Raw genomic sequence first — 25143 nt, 5'->3', positions numbered from 1 at the left:
GGGAAGGCAGGTGAGGGCAGGTGAAGACAGGTGAGGACAGGAGCAGACAGGTGAGGCAGGTGAGACCAGGTGAGGGCAGGTGAAGACAGGTGAGGGCAGGTGAGGGCAGGTGATACAAGGTAAGGGCAAGTGAGGACAGGAGCAAACAGGTGAGGGCAGGTGAAGACAGGTGACAGCAGGTGAAGAAAGGTGAGGACAGGAGCAGACAGGTGAGACCAAGTGAGGGTAGGTGAAGACAGAGGCAGATGGATGAGGTCAGGTGAAAACAGATGAAACCAGGTGAGGGCAGAGGAAGAGAGATGAGGACAAGTGAGGACAGAAGTGGACAGGTGAGGGTAAGGTGAGAGCAGGTGAGGACAAGCAAGACAGGTGAGGGCAGGTGAGGACAGGAGCAGTCAGGTGAGGGTAAGTGAAACAGGTGAGAGCAGGTGAGGATGGGCAAAGATAGGTGAAGACAGATGAAGACAGGTGGGGACAAGTGAAGACAGAAGAGAACAGGTGAAGAGGGGCAGGGCCAAGGAGACAGACACACACACACACACACACACACACAGAGGCTGGCACTCACTTGGGTTTCTCTCCCCAAAGATCAGAGGAGACCCCCCAGATGAGGTAGTGCTTCCCCTCCTTCAGTTTCAGGGCCTCTCTGCATTTGATGTGACTGATGAAACGGCGCTCATCTCCCACCTTGACCTCGTCGGAACCTGTCGGGGAGCAGGAGCCAAACTGAGCCAGGCAGAGAGACTGGGGGATGTGGGAGTATGGGCCGAGGTAGAGAGCCTGGGGTCAGGGAAGACGAAGGCTGAGCGCAGACCAACCTGACTTGATGAGCTGTTCTATGACCATTATGTAGTCGTCAAAGTCATCAGACAGCTCCTGCCTCACCATCTTGGTCTTGTACACTGTGGGAGAGGGAATCGGAAGTCACAGGCAGAAATTGGGGCAGCCTCACCCCTAAACACATCTGACTCCTCCAGCCAGGCACATGTGGGATACCACAGGCAGCTACACACACAGCCATCACCTCACACGCTGAGTGTGACACTTAGAGACACACATATACAACCACCCACACTCACAACTACAGATACAACTGAAGTTCACACAGTTCCATTCAGACACATACACGATCACTCACACTCATCGTGTATTCATACAGTCACGCGCACAGTCATTGCTAGTCACAAATGAGCATCACACCGTTACTATCATAGTCACACATACAACCATATTTATACATACAACTGCAGCTACGTATAACCAGATTTCACACCATCACATTCACACACGTGTACACACCCATGCTCATTCCACTGCTGCTTCACACCCAGACACTGTTAGTTACAACCAGACTTCACCCAGTCACACTCACAGCCATGCATACAGTCCCTCATGCTCATAGGTACAATCACATTCACAGCCATGCACACAATCATTGTCAACACACACACACAGAGCTACAGTACTCACGTCATAGTCACAGTCTCACGCAACCACAGTCACACATAACCAGTCCTCCATCCATCCATACAACCCTGGCCTCACTCCCAGACATGCATTTAACACAGTCATATTTACAATCGGCTATCTACAGTCACATTTACACATTTGCACAGACCACATAACCATGGCTCTCCTCGGTAACACATACAGCCTCAGCCAGGCACAGTTACAGTGTTCTCACACTCCACACGTGGTCACACACAACCATAGCTACTTACAGCCAACCCTCTCACACATGGACATGCGTTGCTACACACACATTCCTGGGTGCACACGCAGCCACAGCCGCTCACAACCACCATCTCACACACAGTCACACGCACAATCTGCTCACCTGCAACTACAGTCATCCACACAACACCAGCTACTCACGCCCGCAGTCACCTCAGCCCCTGCCTCACACACTCCACACAGTCACACATCACAGTCATTCACATGCAGGTGCACACACAACAGTTACTCACACCCACCATCTCACAGTCACACTCACACACTGTGTACAGTGTAATCATTTACAACTACAGTTCTAGACACACAGCCACAAACCATTAAACGCCCAGCCACAGTCTTCCAGTCACACACACAGCCAGGGACACTCACAGCCATACCTACACAGTCTCACACACAACACAGCCACACGTACCACAGTTTCTCTCTTCTTTCTCTCTCTCTTGCACACACACACACACACATGCACACACACACTCAGTCCCACACATAGCCACAGTCTCTCCCTCTCTCACGTTGTTGATGTTGAATACCATCAAATAGGACCCAGCCCATCGATGATCTTCCAACAGGTTTTCCGAGGCAGTAAGTCTCACAGAGGAGAATGCCCATCCTCCTGAGGAGCAGCTGGTGGGTTCGAATCCTGTACCTTCATGTTGACAGTGCAGTTCCTTACCACTAAGCCACTAGAGCTCCCTCCTCACAATCACAACCATGATCTCTCTCTCTCACACACCCCATTAACATCAGCCTTACACATACAGTCAACCTATTACACAATCTCTCACACCCACACCCCACCACTCACCCTCGCATGACCAGTCACTCACAGTCACACGTCCAGCCCCATGGACACGTCGTGCCGTCCTCCACTCACCGTAGTCCACACCCGGCTCGCAGGCTTTGTCCAGCCGATAGTTCAGGGTGATCTCATCCTCCGTGTGGTGCATGAAGCAGTTCTCTGTGGGGGATGGGGCACAGCCTCAGACCCGTTTCTCCTCCTGGACCCACAGCTATGAGCGTGGTCAGCCCTTGTCTCCATGGGTCGGTGACTGCCCCTCCCCACACCCACAAGTGTGGCCACCCCTTGGTGTTCACCGAGTCTGGCCGGGGGTGAGTGAGTGCCCCTCCCACACCCCCAAGTGTGGTCACCCCTTGGTGTCCGCAGGTCAGTGAGCGCCCCTCCCACACCCATGAGTGTGGCCACTCCTTGGTGTCCACAGGTCAGTGAGCACCCCTCCTGCACCCCCAAGTGTGGTCACCCCTTGGTGTCCACGGGTCAGTGAGCGCCCCTCCTGCACCCCCGAGTGTGGTCACCCCTTGGTGTCCACGGGTCAGTGAGCACCCCTCCTGCACCCCCGAGTGTGGTCACCCCTTGGTGTCCACGGGTCAGTGAGCGCCCCTCGTGCACCCCCGAGTGTGGTCACCCCTCGGTGTCCACGGGTCAGTGAGCGCCCCTCTCCCACACTCACCCTCGGCACAGCGGCAGGTGTCTTTGTGGCAGAGCTTGTCCAGCATGCCGTCCTCCTTGTCTGGGTGGTAGAACTTGATGCAGGACTCCTCTGTGGACAGAGCAATGAAAGGGCTCAGGAGCCACACCTGGGGCTCAATTCTTACCCCTCAAACCCTCAGACCCCAACTCTGAGATCCATGGGCCTACAGAACCCTGCATTTTCCTCCTTGGGACCCTCAAACCTTATATTCACACCCTAGGACCCTCAGACTTTACATACTCACATTCTGGGACCTTCAAACCCTACTCATACATCCCTGGGATACTTGGACCCTACTTTCGGGTCCTGGAGCACTCAGACCCTACTGTCAGCCCCTGAGACCCTCAGACCCTACACTCACATCCCTGGGGCTCTCAGACCCTACTGTCAACCCCTGGGACCCTCAGACCTTATACTTATGTCCCTGGGCCCTCAGACCCTACACTCACATCCCTGGGGCTCTCAGATCCTACTGTCAGCCTCTGGGGCCCTCAGACCCTACACTCACATTCCTGGAACTCTCAGACTCTAGTCTTAGCTCCTGGGCCCTCAGATCCTACTGTCATCCCCTGGGGCCCTCAAACCCACAGGATCCCTCCTATCGTTGTTGATCTCAGCCATGGTCAAACAGGCCCTGACCCACATGCCTCTTTCAAAGCAGAAGGAAGCATTGTGGGGCCCTGGGGCTCCACCGTGATCGGCTGCAGACCAGATTGTGGGGACCACAGGGTTTTCCTAGCTAAACTTTGGATCAGATCTCCAGGCCTTGCTGAAATTCACTCTGCATTCTAGCCACTCATGCATATCTCTACAGACAGACGGATGGTGAGGTGCACAAGCTAGGATTCGAACCAGGGTCTCCTGAATGGATGACAGAGTTTCTACCACTGAGCCACCACTGTCACCATAGAACTACCTTCCCCCATTCTCAGAACCTGAGGAAACTTACTCTTAGAACTCACCCAAGCTGTAGGACTCCCACACCCTCACTCTTGGGCCCCAGGGACCCTCAGCCCCCAGCCCTGAGGCTGTCTGCTCACCCAGGTTGTAGTAGGAATAGACCTTGACAGACCCAGGCTGGATCAGTCCGACCTTGAAATACTGGTGAACTTTGAAGGTCAGACAGTCCTCTCTGGTGTGTGACACCTGGGGAGGGGGGTGGGAGGACCTTGGTCAGTGGACTACATAGGGGAGAGGAAGTTTGAGCCATCATCATTATCGTTGTTATGTACCATCAAGTCTAAAGTGACCAATAGATGGCCTTCTGGTGGGTTTTCAGAGGCAGTTAATCTCATGGGAGGAGACTGCCCATCTTTCTCCCACAGAGCAGCTAGTGGGTTAGAAATGTGTGCCTTTGGGATGGCAGCACAACTTCTTACCACTAGGCCACCAGAGCTCTCTGTTGTCACTGTTAGTTGCCATCAAGTCAGCCCTGACTCCTGGCGACCCCACATGCAGAACAGAACTGCGCCGTGGGGCTGGGGCCTTTCTGAAGCAGATTGTCAGCCTTTCTTCTGAGCTACTTCTTGGTGGATTTAAATCATCAATGTTTCAGCTTGGAGTTGAGTGTGGAAAGAATTGAGGGAGGAAAGAAGGGAGGGAGGAAATCTCGGTTGTTAGAGCTTAAAAAAGAAAGAAGACAGCTGGGGAGGGAATGGAATACTGATGTTGGAACAGAGTGTGTCTAATAGAGACCTTTTCTCTCTCCTGAGTGCTTGTCACCTGTGGCTCCTTCTCTGTGGATTTTTGTCCCCTTATTATTAATTGTAATGAAAGTTTGCAGAGACTTAGGATTTCTAGTCATTCATTGTTGCACTTTTCTCCCTACTCCCCCCACCCCCTAATTCACTCTTCTTGAGAAGAATAAGAAAAACTCATTGTTATGCAACCCCTCCCCGAAAGTCCACTCCACTATGCAGCCTTCACTCTGGACTTCTGTAATGACAAGAATACACATTGATATATCTCTTTTAAACAGTTCTCTCCCTCATCTGTTTCAATGCAGTATACATCATTCCTCCCCTCCTTCTCTGTCTTCCCTCAACCCCGATGTCAGTCCCGTTTTACAACAGTGGCCCTGTGCAATATTTGTCCTTTTGAAACTGAGATATTTCACTCAGCGTAATGTCCTCTAGGGTCATCCACTTTGCATAATATTTCATAAGTTCCTTGTTTTTCAATGCTGCGTAGTATTCCATTGTGTGTATATACCAGAGCTTCTCTATCCATTTGTTTGTTGATGGGCACTTGGGCTGTTTCCAGCTCTTTGCTATTGTGAACAAAGCTGCAATAAACACGGGTGTGTATTCTCTATGGATTTTTAAAGATTCTAATGAAAACACACTGGAGCGGGTGAACTAGGGGGCTGGATGTCAGTGGTCAGAACTGCGGTGCTTCTAGGCATCCTGAAGTGGTGGTTTTGTGACTGGTTGCTGTTGAGCCAGTTCTGAATCATGGTGAACCCAGGTGTACAGGGTAGAACTATATTCCATGTTCAAGGCCAGGACCTTTCAGAAGCAGATTGCCAGGCCTTTCTTCCAAAGTGCCTTTGGCTAGGTTCAGACTGCTGACCTTTCAGAGATTAGTCAAGGGCTTAGCTATATGCACTCTCCCAGTCTAGATCCCATCTGGAAAGAAAGATGCAGAGAGGAAAAAGCCATGCAGGTAGGGGTCAAGGTCCCACTGGGAGGCTAACCTTATCCAGGTAGATGATGAGGGTGTTCTTGTTGGACAAGGCCTTGTCCATCTCATACTTAGAGATGTATCTGTCCACACCTTTGCTCAACTAGAAGAAAATGATGCTCGTGAGTATCCCTCCTGAAACCCTGTCCTCCCACCAGCCTTGCTCAGACCCCAGATCCCTTCCCACTGCCCCCAAGACCTTCACCCTACCAGGTCAAGGTCAGAAGTGTCAGGGGCAAAACCGGTCATCATGGATATATCCAGGATTGACATGGTGGCATCCTTATCTCCCAGATACCTGGATAGAGCAGGGAGAGAGTGTCCAAAGAGGTCAGCATCAGGGGTCCATATTTGGATTAAGGGATCTGGCCAGAGCATGAGGCTGCTGGTTGCCAGTACCAAGGAATGCTCACTTTTAGAAAACACTTTGCAATGGCATAAAAAAGAGGGAAATGCAGCATGAAGGAACCTGGTGTTCAAACTGTAGGACAGGACAAAGAAGTGGGCCCATCACAGCTGGACAAAGGGAGAGACACCAGATCTCTGCTTCTCAAAGGACAACAAATGAGACACTTGCCACAGGAAATGGGGAACCAAGCTTCCCATAGATGACCAGGAGGGAAGACTGAATCACGGACAACATGTAAAGTCCACAATTTGTCAATAATATAATAAAGATAAGGAACTGTCAACAGCCTACCCAGATACAACAGAAACTGCATCACAGACTCACAATAGCCACTCACATAATGTCAAGGAAACACCCAGCAGCTTCAAACATTATGAAAAAACAAAGCAAGCATACAGAATACTACAGGGCCTTGACAGGAAAAAGACTGAAAATTGAATTTTAAAAATGGGCAAACTACATGGAAAGTATGAAGACATTCAGAAAGCTAACAGACATATGAAGATATGCTCAAAATCACTGGCAATCAGAGAGATGCAAATCAAAACTATAATATCATCTTACTCCAGCAGCAGGGACAAAGTTTAACAGGAAAGCAAGTAATAAAACCTGGAGCTATTGGAACTCTCATACAGTGGTAGTGGAATTGTAAAATGGTACAACTGCTCTGAAAGAACATGGAAATTTCATGTTCTTGTTATGTGTCATTGAGTCAATGTGACTTATAGCAGCCCTATAAACAAAAACTCTGAACCCTGCTCTATCCTGAGTACTGACTCCGACGCACCAACCCCCATTACCCCAGCTACTATGTCAAGTCATCTCATCTAGGGTCTTCCTCTTCTGCACTGACCCTTCCATGCATGATATCTTTCTCCAAGGACTGGTCCCTCCTGGCAACATACCCAAAGTATGTGAGATGGAGATCCAGAATCCTTGTCTCCAAGGAGCAACTTGGTTTTACCCTCTCCAGGACAGAACTGTTTCTTCTCTTGACAGGATGGTATGTTCAACACTCTTTTACAGCACCACAATCCAAAGTCATTGATTCTTCTGTCATACTTAGTCTCTCTGATGCATAATAAGTAATTGTACAGACCATAACCTGGATCAAGTGCACCTTAGTCTCTAAACTGACTTTATTGCTCTTCAGAACTCTGGAGAGGTCTCTAACAGAAGACTTTCCTAATGCAATTCTTTTTTTTCTTTTTATTTCTTGTCTGCTAGGTTGTCTCTGCAATAGTGTTGATTGTGAATCCAAGCAAGATGAAATTGTTAACAATCTCAATCTCTTTTTCATCTATCATGGAGCTGCCAATTGGCCCACTGGTGAGAATCTTTGTTTTCTTGACTTTATGAGAAATAATATGGCATCACGATAGAAGGAAGACTCATCAACAACCTGCACTATGCAGATGACACAATCTTGCTTTCCCAAACTGAGAAGGACCTGAACAGTCATCAATATGGCTTGCAGCTCAACATCAAGAAAACAAAGAAATCCCATATGACCTACATATTCCTTTGCTAAAAACATACCCCAAGGTAACAGAACTGAGACACAAACAGAGATTTGCATACCCATGGACTGCTAAGAGAATGAACAGGTTCATCCTGGAGAGGGTTAAACCAGGTTGCTCCTTGGAGGCAAGGATTCTAAAGCCTCATCTGAAATACTCTGGACATGTTGCAAGAAGGAACCAGTCCTTAGAGAGGGATGTCATGCTTGGGAGGGTGGAGGGACAGGGCAAGAGAGAGCTCTTGGTGGGGAGAATAATCTCGGTGAGATGGATTGATTCAGTGATTGGGGTAATGGGGTTAGGCATGAAAGAAACAATTGAATTGGCACAGGATAGAGCAGGGTTTAGGGCTGTTGTACACAGGGTCAGTATGAGTCACAGGCAACTTGATGGCACATAACAACAAACAACATGTTCACTACAGCATTGCTCATAACAGCAAGAAAATGGAAACAGCCCAAGTGCTCAAGAAACTAAGCAATTGAGAAATTGTGGTACATTCACACAAAGAAATACTATGCAGTACTAAAGAACAACAATCTTGTAAAATACTATATAACATGACAGAGTCTAGAGAGTGTTACACTGAGTGAAATAACTCGGTCTCGTGAGGACAAATACTGCATAAGACCATTATTGTGAGCATATAACTCAGTAAGATGCATATAGATGTTCAAAAGGGGCAGGTGAAAGGGAGAAGGGGCAGAAAAAGGGGAAGGGGGAAATCACTAGTATATCAGGATGAAGAGGCGAAGAAATATAAAGGATCCAATGGGGACTTGAAAACACAGGGTAACAATAGGCATATAGATCAATAGTAATTAATTATATGAATACAATGTATATGAATGATTCTATGAAACAATATAAATGAAAGACTGTATAAAACACATTGTACATGAATAAAACAACATGTAAGAATTATTGTACTCAAAGCAACAAAAAATATTAGCAGCGGAAAACAAACCAGCTGATTTGCCTTATAAACTTTCACTCACAGCTCAATTTTTTTTTACCCTGCCCCCTCACTGTTCAACTTTTTTTTTAAATAAAACAACAACAAAAACTGTCAAGGATCCCTTTAAAGTATGAAGGAGCATGGTCATCACTTTGAGGACTGAGGTGTGCCAAACCAAAGTCATGGCCTTTTCCATTGCATCATATGCAAGTGAAGGGAGACTTAAAAAATGACAGTGTCACAGGGAAATGGCACAGGGGTAAAAAACAAGATAAAACAAAACCCTACACATTTGAGGGGTTCCTGAGGTTAGTTCCTGTGGGGTGCAAAAATGCTCACCCAAAGGGTGAAGATTTGGGTCCAACCAGAGGCAACAGCCTGGTGATCTACTAAAAACTTGGTCATTGAAAACCCAAAAGAGCACAGTCTTAGTCTGACACACAGGGGTCCCCAGGAGTCAGAGTTGGCTCTGTAGCCGCTGGTGGATGGATGCACAGGAAACCCTGGGAGAGTGTGAGGTGTCCCAGGTAACCAGTTGGAGGAAGAGACAGGGATGGCTGAGATGAGCCCTAGTGGCCCAGCTTCTTACCTGGCACAGATGTTTAGGATCATAGTGCTCTGGGCATCCTCGGGCTTCTTAACTACAAGAGACAAAGAAGACAGAGATGGGGAGGGGGACCCTGGGTCTTGGCTCAGGAGAGGGGTCAGGTGGTAGAGGTCCAAGCGGGAGAGGGTGACAGATTCTGGCCTTTGCTCCTTTTACCTGTGGCAGGGGCTGGTCTTATGCTGACTCTCAGGTCAAACTTCTTGCAGGAGGTTTTGCCTTTGACCTTGGCATGGTACATTGTCACCACCTGGCAAAATGGGAGGAAAGGTGAGATCTCAGGGCCTGAGATTTGAGACAGCTTGGTCAGGAGCCGGTTCCTGGAGGAAATGTAAATGGTCAGTGAAGGAGAGGAAGACCTTCAGTGAGAGTGACAGAGTGAATGCAACAACAGAGATGTGAGGATGGTGTAGGACAGGGGGGGTTTCAATTGCTCAGAGTTGCTATAGTTGACTCAGAAACACCTAACAACCAAGACAAAGCCAAGGGCAGGAGAGAGAACGTCTCTCAGGGCAGAGGGTGATACGCAGGTAGAAGTGGAGCCTGTTTCTTACCGACAAGGTGCCTTGGCCTTTTCCTTTTGCTGTCAGTGTGAAATCCTCATTCTCCTTGGTCTGCAGGGAGAGAAGAGAGTGCACTGGGAACCAAGGCTTCTTCTGGCTCTGATGGCCATCTGTCCCTCTCTCATGCCCTCCCAGCAAACCCTGGCTGGTGTGATGGGCAAAGGAGGACTTAGCCAGGAAGGCCTACCTCTTCCGATCGCTGAAGGCTGGCCGATTCCCAGAGGATGCGGTAATTGAGAGGAGCACTGCGGCTGGGCAAGTCGATAGACACGTCCAGGTTCAAGTCCTTGTGGTCAGGGACATCCTTCTGGTACTGAGCCAAAGCTTGGAACACCATGAAGGTGGCCTAGAACCCACCAGAGAGAAAGACAGTGATATGAAAGACCAGAGAGGGTAGTTAAAACCCAAGGAGACAGAGAGGCTCAGACCAGAGTACAACACCAAGACCTTGACCTAGAACCCATCAGGTGTAAAAGTGGGGGTCTAGGAACATTTTTTGAACTTGGAAAGGCAGAGGGACTCTGACTAGAGCTTGGGGACATGAAGATGATGGCCTAGAACCCATTAGAGAGGGTGTGGATAAGGTTGGGACCTGGGACTACTTGGTGCATGTTCCAGAACTCTCCAAATGAAAGCATCTCAGATCAGGGCCCAAGTACATGGAGGATGCATCTAGAACCCACAGGGCTGGAGTCTAGTCACACTGAGAATGTTTGTTCTAGAACACTGGGAGGGAGTGTCTCAGATCAGAGTTCTGGCATTAAGGTTGTATCTAGAACTCATTTATAGAAGAAATGAACTTGACACCTGGGGAAAAGGAACAGATGATCTGAAATAAAAGAGGGGAGATTCCGAATAAAATCTGGAGACACCACAAATGTGATTTAGAACCCATCCAAAAAGGAAAAGGTCAAACTGGGGCCTGAGGTTGATGGAGCCATGAGCTGGGGTGAGAGAGGGGCAGAGATTAAAGCCCTGAAGGGAACAGAGAACCTCTCAGACAAGGCTGTAGACCCAACTGTTGTTGTTGTTGTGGTGGTGGTGGTGGTGGTGGTGGTGGTGATGGTGATTGGTGGTGGTAGTGGTGTACCACAGAGTCATAACTGACCCATAGCTGACCCTCTGGTGGGTTTTCAGAGGCAGTTAATCACAAGGGAGGAGATTACTCATCTTTCTCTCACAAGCAGCTGGTGGCCTCGAACCACGTGCCTTTGGGATTGCAGCACAACTTCTTGCCACTAGGCCACCAGACTTCCCTATTGAGAGCTAACTAGAACCTGCGTTTTTAACCCACTGGGGAAAAGAAGGTCTCAAGTAAGGTTCCTAGAGTAACCTAGTACCTGGCCTAGAACCCACTCGGTGGAAATTATGAGACCAAGGCCTTGGTTGAACTGAGAACATGTCCTTCAGAAGCCACAAGGGAGAGGGGACAGAGAGAGACTCACATCTGACCCACAGCTCTGAAGACATTCTCTAGACACCAAGAGGGAGAAGGAGGCTCAGAACACATCTTGGGACATCAAGAACATGGTCTTAGAACCCAGAGATGGTTCATGACTAAGAAAACAATGGATTTCTCAACTGCATCCGAATCACACTGCCTCTCAGGGCTCAGAGCCCCCTCCACGGGCCCAAAGAGAGGTGAGAGGTGGTAGGAAGACAGGCATCCGGGGCTCAGGGGGTCACTTGCCTGGGTAGAGCCATAGCCACCTCCATAGTATCTCTGCTCATTGAGCCAACGTACAACCGGAGGGACGAAGTCAAAGTCTTTGATTTCCAGCAGGGCCAAAAGGGCATAGGATGTGGCCTCCACGTTGTACAGCTGCTGACCAGGCTCCTCCCAGCGATTCTTATCTGCAGAGACAATCACCACAGGGCTCACCACTCTGTCCAGCCTGCTGACCACGCAGAGAAAGCGCAAAGATTCATGCTAGAACCTCCTGGTGCGACCAACCACGAACACACACAGCTGCTATACAAAAGGTTGAAAGTTCAAGTCTACCCAGAGGTGCCTCAGACAAAAGGCCTGGCCATCTACTTCTGAAATGTTACAGCCATTGAAAACCCTATGGAACCCAGTTCTGTGTGCACATAGGTCATGAGTAACTCTGATGCACAACTAGGCTGTAATTTTTACTGAAGTAAATCAGGTCTTAATCTCGTGGAGCTGCTGGCTGGATTTGAACCAGCAACCTTGTGGTTTCTTTCACCACCAGTGTTTGTACCATGTATGACAATAATACAAGCGATCAGAACATCACTGATGTGGATATTCAATGTGTCGGACTTGCCACACCTCCATCACTCATTCGACGTTCACCATCACCCTGCCAAGCAGGTAGGTGATGAATGCAGATGCAAGAACTAAGGTCCAGAGCGGTAAAGTGACTTGTACACAGTGCGAACGAGGCAGATCAGGATTTGAACTTAGGCGTGTCTGGCGTGAAAGCCCACAGTCTTGGCTACCTTTTCAGTTCTGTGCTGTGAAAAATTCTAGGGAGCTCTGGTGGCCTAGTGGCAAGACACTGCACTACAATCCCAGAAGTACGCAGTTCAAATCCACCAGATGCTCGGCTGGAGAAGGAGGGGGAAATCTCCTCCTGTACCAGTCAGATCTGATTTGACGGTACACTTAAAAACAATACAATAAAAATTTTAAAAAAATAAAAAATTTAAAAGAAAAAAGAAATTCTAGACACACATCAGTTGAACGAAAGGTCCAGCAGACCATCATGACTGGCTTTGCTCATCAAACAGATGTCCATCTCAGCTTGGGGTGGAACTGTGTATCCCAGCTTGGCTCAGCTTGGCGCTGTCCACCCAAGCTTGGTTGGAGGCCATGTGCCACCCCAGTTTGATTCAGGGGTGCCCATTTGAGCTTCATTGGGGCTGTGCACCCCACCTCAGCTCGAGGTCATCCCCTGACATCCCAGCCCCGCCTCCCCCCTCACCTGTCCGTGCAGTGTCTCACCTTTGGCTGTGTTCAGAAACGTGTTGAGATGCTGACCCTCCAGCTTGCCCAGCAGGGCCAGGGCGTAGCCGGCGATGGCCACCGTGTAGGGTCTCTTCAGATTCACGTAATTGGCTTCAATGAAGTCTCTGGCCTTGTTGATGCTGCCCCCCAGGCTCTGTGAGGAAGAAGACCCGACACTCCTGGTCAGGTGGGCATTGCTGCCACTGACCGCAGGCAAGGCCTCTGTCCTCAGGACGGATGTGGCTAGCTGGTTCTTGTTGTTGGCAGGCACTCACAGGATGTAGGATGAAGCCTTGCCAGTCCTGTGCCATCCTCATGGCCTTTGCCTTATTTGTGCCCATTACTGCAGCCACTGTAGCCACCGAGTTCATGGGGAGTCTCCCTCTTTGCTGCTGACCCTCTACTCGGCAGCATGAATGGTTACCTGTTTGGCTGCTTCCAAATAGGCTGGTGGTTCAAACCCACCCAAAAGTGCCTCAGAGGAAAGGACTGGCAACCTATTTCCCAATGATCCCAGCCATTGGAAACCCTATGGAGCGCAGTTGTACTACACACACATGGGGTCACGCCGACAGCTGTGTGCACTGTGTGTCGTGGTGCTGCTGTGAGAAACAGCATTGTACTGAGGAGGAGTGGAAACTGCCAGAATACAGTGGGTCATTTTATGCACCCTGAGCCGGTGGGTGAGAGGACGGGAGAGGGGACAGAGACACTTACGTTGACCTGTCCCTCACAGATCTCTCTAGCTTCCAGCAGTGCGATGAGAACAAAGGCGGTGAGCGAGACATCTTTCTCCTTCGCATCCCGGAAGCCACCCTAGGATGGAGAGCAGGAGGTCACGATGGAGTCACCGATGTGTGTTTGCACACTCCAGCCAACCCCCGTCCAGCACTGGAGTTGGGGCACACTGTATCTAGTGTCTCCCCAAAAGGGTTATTATGGATTAAATTGTGTTCCCCTAAATACAGGTAAATCTTGAGCCCTGTGCTTGTTTGTGGTTAGAACCCCCTTTAGGAATAGATTGTGTTTATTATGTTAATGAGACAGGATTAGTGTAGGGTATGTGTTTTGAATCAATCTCTTCTGAGAAGTAAGAGACTGAACAAGCCAGGGAACTGTGGTGGGTGTTGCACTGCTGCCCAGAAGGTCCAGCATCTCTCCAGTGGTCCAAGTCCATCACTGGAGAAGGATGGACAATACCCCTTCTCATGATTTATGACATCAGGAACCAGATGGAGGGTCACTGAGTGAGAACTGATTCGACAACAATGAGGCTTTTAAAAACAAAACAAAACAAATATAAACTAAGCAGGTGAGAAGCAGAGATGGGAGAAGTGAGATGTCCAGTCGCATTGAGATCTCCAAGGAATGAAGAAACAAGCCGGAGATAAGGGTTGACACAGAGACAGAAATTTCTCCTAGAGCTAACATTCTGTATTTGAACATCTAGCTTTCAACACTATGAGAAAATAAATGACTGTTCGTTAAAGCCACCCACTTGTGGGCTTTCTGCTACAGAAGTGCTGAAAAACTGAGCCAAGAGTTGGGCCCTTCAGCATGGCATCCATCCATCAGAAGATGTTTCTGTAGAGCCATTGGGCTGTTGCCATGGATACAATGGAGGATGAGGACCAGGCACTAGCCTCAGCCCCTTACAGAGTGTCCTACCCACCAGACATAAACTAGCCAGCAAATATAATTACAAAGAGACACACAGTAAACAAGTGAATAGGGCTTGAGAAGGATAGTATGGAGAGGTGACCCAGTTGGGGGTCAGCAAACGTGTCTTCAAGGATGTAAATTGAGCCCCACATAAGAATGGGTAGGTGTCGATTTGCAAAGAGGCAGAGGTTAGCATGTTAGACATAGGGCACAACATGTGCAAAGGCCCTGAGGCAGAAAAAAGGGCAAGGCTGCTACTGTGGACAGCTTGTGAGAAGGGAAGGAAAGCGGTGGGTCTCTGTCTTGAGCTCACACACAGGCAACCCTCCTTAAAATTAATAAAATAAAATTTTTTTAAAAAGAGTTTCTGATAGATGATGAACACTGCATTGGAATAGATGAGGGGAATAACTGAAAGTAATTTTGGGAGCAGGAGTAGCATCCACTTCCTAAACAACAAACTCTATGAACTTTGATAAATGTCGGTAGTTATAGAAAAGATTCAGGCTTTCTGTTCATAGGGTCACATGCTTGACTCGAAGGCAATCAACAATAATAACAACAACAGCAATATTTGAGTAGGCATTATATATGTATGACAAGAGTCTGGAACAAGAGGTACATTTCAATGTGGTCTGGGGGAGATGAAGGAAAATGTGCAATGATGAATGATTAAAAAATATTAGAAGAAGTGTAAATTAACAGCACTGCATGTAAGCACATAATAACTATCTTAACTATATACATTTGGAATAAGTTTTCACATATTATTATGCTTTCAGATTGTGCTTACTCCCTAACTATGTGGATTATGCTTATTTAAGATTGCAATAAAAATGTTTTGTTCTAAAAAAAAGTTTCTGATTCAGGGGCTCTGCCTGAGAGTATGTATTTCTAGCAAGTTCTCAGGTAGGCATGAAGCAGCTCGTCTGGGGACTCTACCCGGTAAGCCAACACTGGAAGGAACTCAACGTTTCTTTTGAGAGCAAAAGGAAGCTCCAGAAGTTTCTAAGCTGTGAGCTGAACAGAACTGCCCAAGGCACTCCAGGCTGCTGTGAGGCAGGAACCTGGAAGAGGGCTGGGAGGAGGCGCAGAGCATGCATGCCTTTGAGGCAGCTTTTGCAAGGTTGCAGCTGAGGAACGGAGTTGCTGGGACTATGGGGTGACTAGAGAGAGGCTGAGAAGTAGTCACTTTGGAGAAGCAACCAGAACACAGGAGGAGAGCAGCTTGGTGATGACCTGAAGGGGGAAGGGGATGTCCCAGTACTGTGCACACTTGGGAGGTCCTGTCCTTGGTGTGAAGAAATTAGCGCTGCTTTTTGGGTTAACAGTGCAACTGGATACGGATTAGGCCACCAGAGCTCCCTCAGTGATGCTTTTCTGAACGAGGGGGTCCCACTTTCCTTTGGCACCAGCCTCTGGCTCTTGCAAACACAGAGACTAGTCCAGGCTTTGTCCCCAGGAACCCCCGGCCCCACTGCTCACAATCATTTCTTGGTGGATCACGGGCCCATCCTCCTGGAAGACACCGTCGGGCTTCTGCTTCTCCAGGATCAGCCATTTGACAGCCCCGCAGAGGACCACGGAGTCGATGGCGATGAGGTTGGCCGCCAGAGAGAAGACCTTGACCACGTAGGCCGTCAGCCTGCAGGTGGGCACACGGTGAGCCTAGGCTGTGGAGGGCTCCGTCCCAGACAACCAATGAGACGCGTGGGGCGGGGCCTGCTCCACTATGGGCGGGTTCAGCCGTAAGTGTTGAATGAGCCAATAGGCTGTGGGTCGGGAGAGCACGTCCCAGCCAACCAATGAGCAGCAAGGGGGCGGGACCTCATCGGGCAAGTTTTCCCAAGACGAAGCACGCTTTGCTTTGGGGGTTTTTGGTCCGTGGTCCCTTCTGCCAGCGAGCGCCTGGACGTTGCAGGCGACAGGACCTGGCCTCGTGTGGCACCGGACTGCGCTGGCTGGCCTGCCCCCTGGGGACTCACCAGGTGCTGGACGGCCGGTTCAGGAAGGCAGCATAGGCGTTGTTGGGTTGCCTGAAGGCCAGCTGCTGGGTGTACCCTGCGGACAAGGGCGGGGTCGTGGAGGAGAGGGGCTCAGAGAAAGGAGCAGAGCCAGAAGGGGAAGGGGGTACCCCCTCAGGAGAGGGGGTTCTCAGGGACTGGGGGTCAGAGACAGGAGGAGAGGGAGGTCAGAGAGGAGGTAAGAGGGGCGCTCGGAGCAGGAGAGAGCTTCAGGTGAGGAGGGGGCTGGGGGAAGCAAGCCCCAGAGAGGGGGGACCGGTCCTTGGGGGAGGAGGGCTCCAAGGTGGATGCATTTTACAAAAGGGTAAGGGCTGTGAAGGAAGGAGGTCTCTCTGAGAGAGGGGGCACTCATTAAAGGGGAGTTTAGGGGCGTAGCTCTCCAAGGGTGGGGCTGGGCTTATTCTTTTTTAATTTTATTTTATTAATTTTAATGAACATTTACAGAGACTTTGGATTTCCATTCACTCATTGTTGCACTTTTTTCTCTATCCCCCCCCCCAAGTTGGGCTGGGCTTGTTAAAGGGTAATTTGGGGGCGAGACTCATCAAAGGTAGGGGCTGGAGGCAGGGCATAATTAAAGGAGAATACAAGGGCGGAGCTCATCGAGGTTGGGGAGGGGCTCAGCAAGGGTGAGGGCGTGGCTCATTAAAGGTAGGGCCTGGAGGTGGGGCGTATTAAAGGAGAATGTGGGGAGTGGGCTCATCAAGGGTGGGGCTGGGGTGGTGGTCATTTAAGGGGACTATGGGGCGGGGCTCTGCGGGGCACTCACCTTTCTTGATGAGCTCCAGAGCCTCCTGGCGTTTCTCCAGGCCGAACTTCTCCCACTGCTCAGTCTGGTCCAGGTAGTGCACGGCGATGACAGTGGGTGTGATGCCAATCATGTTCTGCTCCCCACAGCCCGAGGGCGTCACGATGAGGTGCTTCAGCCGTTCCCCGTCGATGGCGTCCTCCGTCATCTGAGCTACTGGAGTCCCTGTGGAGAGCACGAGGTGGACAGCGCTCAGGTCATCATCGAGCCGGGGCCGACCCGTCAGCGCCAGGGAGCTCAGGGGCAGCTAGCTAGGATCTGGGGGTGACTGAGTGACTTGATGGGGTCTGCATTTAGAGGGGGCCCCTGGGTTCACTTGTTATGCCAGTTATAACTCTGTTTTTTGGAAGAACAGTAATGCCATTACTTTCCAATTGATTCCTACTCGTAGACCCTACAGGACAGAGTTGAAATGCCCCGCAGCTGACTGCCTTCTTTCTCACTGGTAGTGGATTCAAACCACAGATATTGTGCTTAGCAGGTGAAGACATTAACCACTATGCTACCCGGGCTCCAATTAACTCCAGTAACCAAACCCCCCAATGCCTGTTGAGCCACTTCTAACTTGTAGCACAGAGCATAGCTGCTCCATGAGCTGCTCCGCTGTCATCTTTAAAGAAGTGGATTGGCAGGTCTTTGTTCTGCAGTGCAGACAGGTGGCCTCAAACCTCCAACCTTCAGGTTAATAGCTGGTCAAGAACTGTGCCGCCCAAGAACCTTAAAACTCCAGTACTGAATAGTGTGTCCAGACTCTATATGGATAGACAGCTTCAATTTGCTTGGCTCCACGGTCAACACTCTTGGCACCAGTAGCCAGGAAATAAAAAAACGTATTGCCATGGGAAAGTCTGCGGTTAGGGACCTCTCTAAAGTACTCAAGAGCAACGGTGTCTCTCTGGAGACTAAGGTGTACCTGATACAGGCCATGGTTTTTGCAATCACTTGTTATGCTTCAGAGAGTTGGACAATGACTAGGGAGGATAGAAGGAGAATTGACGCCTTTGAGCTGTGGTGCTGGAGAAGAGTATTGAATGTACCATGGACTGCCAAGAAAACAAACAGATTCATCCTAGAGAGGGTTAAACCAGACTGCTCCTTGGAGGCAAGGATTCTGGGGCTTCGCCTGACATACTTTGGACATGTTGTAAGGAGAGACAGGTCTTTAGAGAGGGACATCATGCTGGGTAGAGTAGAGGGACAGCGCAGGAGGGGAAGACCCTCTATGAGGTGGATTGATTCAGTGACTGGGGTAATCGGGGTGGGTGTGTCAGAGGCAATGAGATTGGCACGGGATAGAGCACGGTTTAGGGCTGTTGTACATAGGGTCGCTATGAGTCGCAAATGACTCGACGGCACATAACAACAACAACAGCAGAGGTTAATCAGAAGGTGAGTAGTTCAAAGCCACGCAGAGGCACATAGGAAGAAGAGCCTGCCAATATCTATCTGAAAACATAGCCACTGCAAACTTCAGTAAGTGTGACTCTGACGCATGGAGCTCCCTGCATTGGGAGAGACTCTTTGCAGTTATTCTGGAGAATGCCACATAGTAGAATCTCATTGGGAGGTTCTGGTGGTGTAGTCTGCAGAGAGTCGCATTGCTAATTCAAAGGCTGTAGCGGTTCGAATCCACCAGAAGCTCCATAGGAGAAAAATGGCCAATTCACAGCCTCTGGGAGCCCGCTGGAGAGTCAGCTGCGAGTCAGCTCTGACTCACCAGCAATGAGTGTGAGTTGTTTCCTTATGTATCTCATTTAATCCTCAGAGCAATCATTTGATGTTGGTACTATTATTATGATTGGCCCCATGAAGAAACTAAGGCACAGCAGGGCTAACTTATCCGAGGCCTCATAGGCTGCAAACCCCTTACTGACCCCTTCTCACCCTGGTCCTCCATCCTGGGCAATTAGCTCCAGTGTTTGCTTTGTGAAAGAAGCCCTGGGGCCACAGTGCTTTAAGCTAACGGTGGTCAGCTGCTAACCAAAAGGTCAGTGGTTCGAACCCACTAGTCAGTCAGTGGGAGAAATACTTGACAGTCCACTTGTGTAAGGATTTCTAGTCTTGGCAGTCCTAGAGGGCCATTACGAGTCAGAAGGGACTCAGTGAAAGTGGGCTTATATGAGAGTTTTAGGACACAGAACACCAGGCCTTTCTTCCAACACACTGCTGGGCAGACTCAAACCTGCAACCTTTCCTTTAGCCGCTGGGCATGTGCACCCTTTGCACCCCTCTCCAGGGACTGCGCAGTGGCTCAATCCCCCCAGTATTAGGCAAAATCCCTTTCTGGCACCTTCACATCTGTGAGTCACCTGGGATCAGGTCAGGGCATCCATCTCACCTTGTAGGAGGATCCTTGTCTCCAAATCCGTGTCTGGAACCTGGTCGCTGAGGTCTATTGCGTGGATCTCCTCTCTCTGTATCCCATCTGGTGGGTAAGGGTAGACAGGGATGGCACCGGGGGCTCTCCTCATGCAGGTCCTGCGCCCACCCCTGCCCCAGCCCCTCCTGCAGCACTCACTTTGCCCCTTGTTCTCCGGATCCAGTGTGCGGACGGCCACAGTTTTGTTGACTCTGATTCCTTCTGGCTGCACAGCGTGGGGGACAAGCAGACAGACAGGTGGTCAGCAGGACCATACTGTGTGTGGCTAGCACGAGCTGCCTCTGCGTCCTCAGCTGTGTGGCTGAGAGCCAGTGACTTAGTCTCTCTGTGCCTCGACCTCCTCTCTTAGGAAGAGGAGGCAGTGCAGACACGGAGAGCATTGCCTTGTGTGAATTAGTAACAAAATGGTAATAAAAAAATAATCAGAGCTCTTGACTTCTTCAAGTGTGCCTGGATGTTTATTACAGGTTAACTTGTTTAATCCTCACAGTGACCCAATGAAGTTGGTATTGCTGTATCATTCCCATTCTACAGATGGAAAAACCAGGGTACAGAGAGGTTCTGAAACTTGCCAAAGCCACACAGGTTATAGAACAGACATGGGTATGCAGCCTGGGAAGTCTGGCTCCAGGCTCTGTACTTTGGACTCATCACCCCTTGAACATAAACAGAAGAAAAACGCCACTGATGTTCAGTAAACCCTGACTCACACACGTGTGGAGAAAACTGCATTCCACAGGGTTTTCAGGGCTGTGGTGTTCCTAAAGAGATCACCAGGCCTTGCTTCCGAGGCACTTCGGGTGGGTCTGAACTGCCAACATTCTGCTTTCTGGCCAGTTGCTTAACTGCTTGCACCATCCAGGTGCCTTGCAAATGTCTCTCAAGGAGAAGCACATGCACGAGCTACTTAGTATGGCACATAGTACACAATAAATAGGGGCCCATTTCATTTAGTTGTCCTGGTCCCACTGTGGATTAAACATTGGCCTTCTAGGGGAAAGGCCAGTGACTTGAACCCCCCAGCTGTTCCTCAGAGAAAGATGGAGCAGTCTGTTTCTGGAAGGCTTTACAGCCTTGGAAACTGCGGAGCTATTCTATCCTACCCTATGTGTGGTTTGCTTTGTGTCAAAAAGGATTCAATGGCAGTGTGTTTCATCTGTGGAGACACTGGGGGTTCTGCAGGAGAATTTTGCCTTCTGCTCAGGAGACCTGAGTTCAACTCCCAGGCAGTGCACGTCATGTGCAGACACCACCCATCTGTCAGTGGAGGCTTGCATATTGCTAAGATGTTGAGGAGATTTCACACTAAGACAGACCTGGCAACTTACTCCACAACCCCCACCCCCACCACACTCCCTGCCCCAAATCACTCCTTGCAAAACAGGATCATGGCAGGCTGACCCACAGCAAGTCACGAGGATGGTGCAGTACTGCGGCTGACAACAACACAACCCCAACAACCCAAGCCCCCAACAACCACAACAACAACCAAAAAAATGTGCCTGAAGTGGGTGCCACATTCTCCTCATCCTAACCTTGGTCCTGCTTCTAAATTTATAATATTTCTTTTAAAATTTTAATTGTGGTTTGGGTGCAAGTTCTCAGAGTGAATTTGTTTCCACATGCATTTTGGTTCATGACATTAATCATAAGTCGCACATAGTTGCAGCACTCTTCCCTCTTCCCTCTTCCTTCCTAGCTGGACCATTTCCAGTCAACCTTCTGGCCCATCCCTTCCTGCTTTTAGAGTTTTATCTCGGGGCAAATGCTGCCCTTTGAGATTGTATGGTTGATTTTTGGGGCGGGGGGGGGGGGGGGGAGATCTCCCTGATGGTCAGAATGATATTGATCACCTTTCCACCACCCACTGTCAACTAATTGACTCACAGTGACCCTACAGGAGAGAAGGGAACTTCTCTGAAGGGTTTCCAAGGCTCTTCATCTTGAAGGGAGCAGACTCTCTCATCTTTATTCAGAGGAACCACTGGTGGGTTCTAACCCAGGATCTTTGCATAACCCACTGTGCCACCAGCATTCCTTGTTCAATTCATGGGCCTCCCCCTTGTTCAGTTGAAATTTTGAGCTGCAAGGAGCTCTGGTGGCCTAGTGGTAAGGAGGTGCACAACAGCCTCAAAGGCGTGTGGTTCAAATCCACCAGTTGCTCCACTCTCGTGCAACTTACTGCTGCTGAAAACCTTCTGGAGGGCCAGCTATGAGTGGATTCCAGATCATCGGCACACAACAAGAAGGCCAAAGGGCCATAATGGCATAGATTGTAGGTAGCTGTGCTGCTAACCCAAGCACTACACCTCTCTGTGGTTTGAATCCGCCAGCAGCACCTCAGGAAAAGATCAACAATCCCCTTCCCACGTGGTTTACAGCCCAGGAGACCCAATGGAAGGAAGGTCAGCCACGATATCAGAGCAGACCCAACTGCATTGAGCTACAGTCTCAGAGGTGAATCGCTAAGATGTCTAAGGGTCCCGAGCTGGACGCTGTGGTCCCTGGTGTCTCAGAGTCTGGGTGTCCAGCCTGGGTGGCCGGGGTAGCATCTCTGGGGAGGGACTTACCACGACCTTGAGGATCTTCTTGACACCATCGCTGATATAAAAGTTGTAGACGGCAGCCTTGACCTCCACTTCCTGGAAGCCGATCTTCAGGGGCACGAGGACAAAAGGTAAGGACACAGAGGACTCCGGCGGGATCTCCAGGACCTGCTGGTGGCGCTTCTTGGCGGTGGCGAGGCTGCAGAAGGCCGGGTTGTAGAGCAGCTCCGCACGCACCTGTGGATAGAGGGCGCGCGGTGAGAGGTGCGCACAGAGGGCGCGTGGGGACAGAGCACACGGTGAGAGGTGTGCGCAGGGCCGGACAGAGGGCAAACGGTGGGAGGTGTGTGCAGGGCTGGACAGAGGGCACACGGTGAGAGGTGCGCACAGAGGGCGTGTGGGGACAGAGAGCACACAGTGAGAGGTGTGCGCAATGCAGGACAAGAGGGCACGCGGTGAGAGGTGCGGGCATTGCCGGACAGAGGGCTTGTGGAGAGGGGGTGCGCGCATGGCCGGACAGGGAGCACACGGTGAGAGGTGTGCTCAATGCAGGACAGAGGGCACACGGTGGGAGGTGCAGGAGTCACGGGTCAGAGGGCATCTCCAGTGAATGGTGCAGAGGACACGCAATGAGTGGTGCACCGGCCACAGCCCTCCGCCCAGCCTCTGCTGGGAGCCCACCTTGATCTTGTTCTTCAGGTAGTTGTAGAGGACAGCTCGGATCTCCACCTGCTCATTGCGGACCACTGAGTACGGCAGTCGCAGGTCAATGAAGAAGTCTTGAGTCACTCTGACCTCGTATGGTTCAGCGACACAGATCCCTGCAGGCGCGAGGACAAAACACAGGGGGCGTCAGGGGCAGGAGGAGGACAGGATGGATCGGGCTCCAAGTTCCTGCGCCTCAGTGCCCTTGTCTGCCGTTAGTGGCCAGTCCAGTCAACTCCAACTCGCGGTGACCCCACATGGGTCAGAGTAGAACTTTGTTCTGTGGTGGTTTCAAGGCTGGGAGTGGTCAGAATAAAATCGCCAGGCCTTTATTCCCAGTCTCTCTTAATCTGTATGCTCTGCTGAAACCTGCCCACTCTGGGTACTGGACACCTTTCTGCGTCACCACGCAAGCCAGCGCAGTCCAGCACACTGACAATGTTGCTGTTGCTGAAGGATATGGGCAGGACTCTCTTCCAAGGTGCCTCTAAGTGGGTTCAAACCACCAACCTTCTGACTTCTCATTAGACACCATCAAGTGGCTCCCACTTCACCGAGATCATACAAAGAACAGAATAAAACGCTCCCCAGTCCCGCCCACCTCACACCCTTGCTATGTTTGCGCCCCTGTGGCAGCCGCGTGGGTCCTTCTTGTCAAGAGTCTTCACCTTTCTCACAAAGGTCTAGTCTACCGACCTTTCTGGTCTTTTCCAGGATCTGTTCTCCTGACAACATGCCCCAAGTCCAAGTCTCACCATCCTTGCTGGCTTCAGGACAGATTTGTTGTCGCCGTTGTTGTTATTGTTTGTTTTGCCACTCTGGCAGATTCAGTGTCTTCACCAACACCATAATTCAAAGGCATCAATACTTTGTCAGCCTTCCTTACTCACTGTCCGCCTTTCACAGGGATATGAGGTGACTGGTAATGTCACGGCTCGTGTCAGGCACACCTTAGTCTTCATGGTGACTTCCTTGCTGTTGAGCACAAGGAGAGGCCAGCTATTGGGTGGTGGGGTTGGCAGAGAGTATTGAATATTCTATGAACTGCCAAGAACAAATATCTGGTTTGGAGGACATGCAGCCAGAATGTTCCTCAGAGGTAAGGATGCTGAGACTTATTCTTTGGACACCTTGTCAAGAGAGACCAGTCCTTGGGGGGAGGGAGGGGGACATCTTGCTGGGAAAGAAAGAGAAGCAGACCCCAAAGGGCCCAGACGGACAGTGACAATAACAATGGGCTCAAGCTTATCAGACCATGAGCTGGGACAGGATAGGCCGGGTTCCAATCTGTTCACAGGGTCACTATGAGTTATCGTTGACCCCACAACACCTAAGAAAAACATTTGCTTTGTGAAGGCGCCCAGAGGGCGTAGTGCCCTATGTGTTGTGCTGCTAACTGAAAGCTCAGTGGTTTGACCCACCAACTTCTCCCCACAGGAACGCTGGCGCAGCAGCCACTGCTGGAAATGTTTACAGCCTCCGATGCAAACCTCCAGTGGTGAGTCGCTGGGCATTCGAACCAGCTCAACAACACTGGCTTTGCTTGAATCCCTCGCTTTGTGGGCTTAGTCAGATCTGCCTGTGTAGGTGGGAAGATGGCCTGGCAAGCTTTGAAGGCTCTTTATCTGGGGACCCAGGGGCCCGAGCAGCCACGGGGGATTCAGAAATGTGTCCAGCCCGTGTGGGAACTGGAATTTTACTTTTAGCTAAATGAAGTTTAGCGAGTCCTGCATAGATATAGGTAGGTAGGTAGGTAGGTAGGTAGGTAGGTAGGTAGGTAGGTAGGTAGATAGAAAGATAGATAGATAGATAGATAGATAGATAGATAGATAGATAGATAGATAGATGATAGATAGATATAAATGATAGAGATAGATGATAGTTAGATATAGATATAGATAATAGAAAGCTAGATGATAGATATAGATGATAGGTAGATAGATATAAATGATAGAGATAGAGATGATAGATAAAATAGGATGATAGATAGATAGAGATAATAGAAAGATAGCTAGATAGAAATAGATAAAAAGAAGGAAAGAAAGAGAGAGAGAGAGAGAGAGAGAGAGAGAGAGAGAGAGAGA

General features: G+C 49.9%; 1 protein-coding gene across 1 annotated transcript in view; it reads right to left on the bottom strand.

Annotated features, from left to right (window-relative positions):
• The window catches only part of C3 (complement component 3), a 48573-nt gene that overhangs the window by 686 nt on the left and 22744 nt on the right, over positions 1–25143 (bottom strand). Inside the window, exons 20-40 of the mRNA XM_006896353.1 lie at positions 23036–23175; positions 22379–22591; positions 19947–20013; positions 19767–19853; positions 17390–17593; positions 16582–16657; positions 16082–16241; positions 13652–13750; positions 12932–13088; positions 11651–11814; positions 10148–10306; positions 9952–10011; positions 9557–9647; positions 9383–9434; positions 6117–6204; positions 5920–6009; positions 4265–4370; positions 3204–3293; positions 2609–2692; positions 819–902; positions 569–704 (exon numbers count right to left, since the gene is read on the bottom strand). Of these exons, the coding sequence (XP_006896415.1) occupies positions 569–704; positions 819–902; positions 2609–2692; positions 3204–3293; positions 4265–4370; positions 5920–6009; positions 6117–6204; positions 9383–9434; positions 9557–9647; positions 9952–10011; positions 10148–10306; positions 11651–11814; positions 12932–13088; positions 13652–13750; positions 16082–16241; positions 16582–16657; positions 17390–17593; positions 19767–19853; positions 19947–20013; positions 22379–22591; positions 23036–23175 (2407 nt within the window). The remainder of the gene's footprint in view (positions 1–568; positions 705–818; positions 903–2608; positions 2693–3203; positions 3294–4264; positions 4371–5919; positions 6010–6116; positions 6205–9382; positions 9435–9556; positions 9648–9951; positions 10012–10147; positions 10307–11650; positions 11815–12931; positions 13089–13651; positions 13751–16081; positions 16242–16581; positions 16658–17389; positions 17594–19766; positions 19854–19946; positions 20014–22378; positions 22592–23035; positions 23176–25143) is intronic.

Source organism: Elephantulus edwardii, unplaced genomic scaffold, assembly GCF_000299155.1.
Source record: "Elephantulus edwardii isolate Elephantulus edwardi_28Jun2011 unplaced genomic scaffold, EleEdw1.0 scaffold00185, whole genome shotgun sequence".
Classification (NCBI taxonomy): Eukaryota; Metazoa; Chordata; class Mammalia; order Macroscelidea; family Macroscelididae; genus Elephantulus; species Elephantulus edwardii.
The sequence above is the reverse complement of the archived record's forward strand: the minus strand, read 5'-3'. Positions and strand labels throughout refer to the sequence as shown.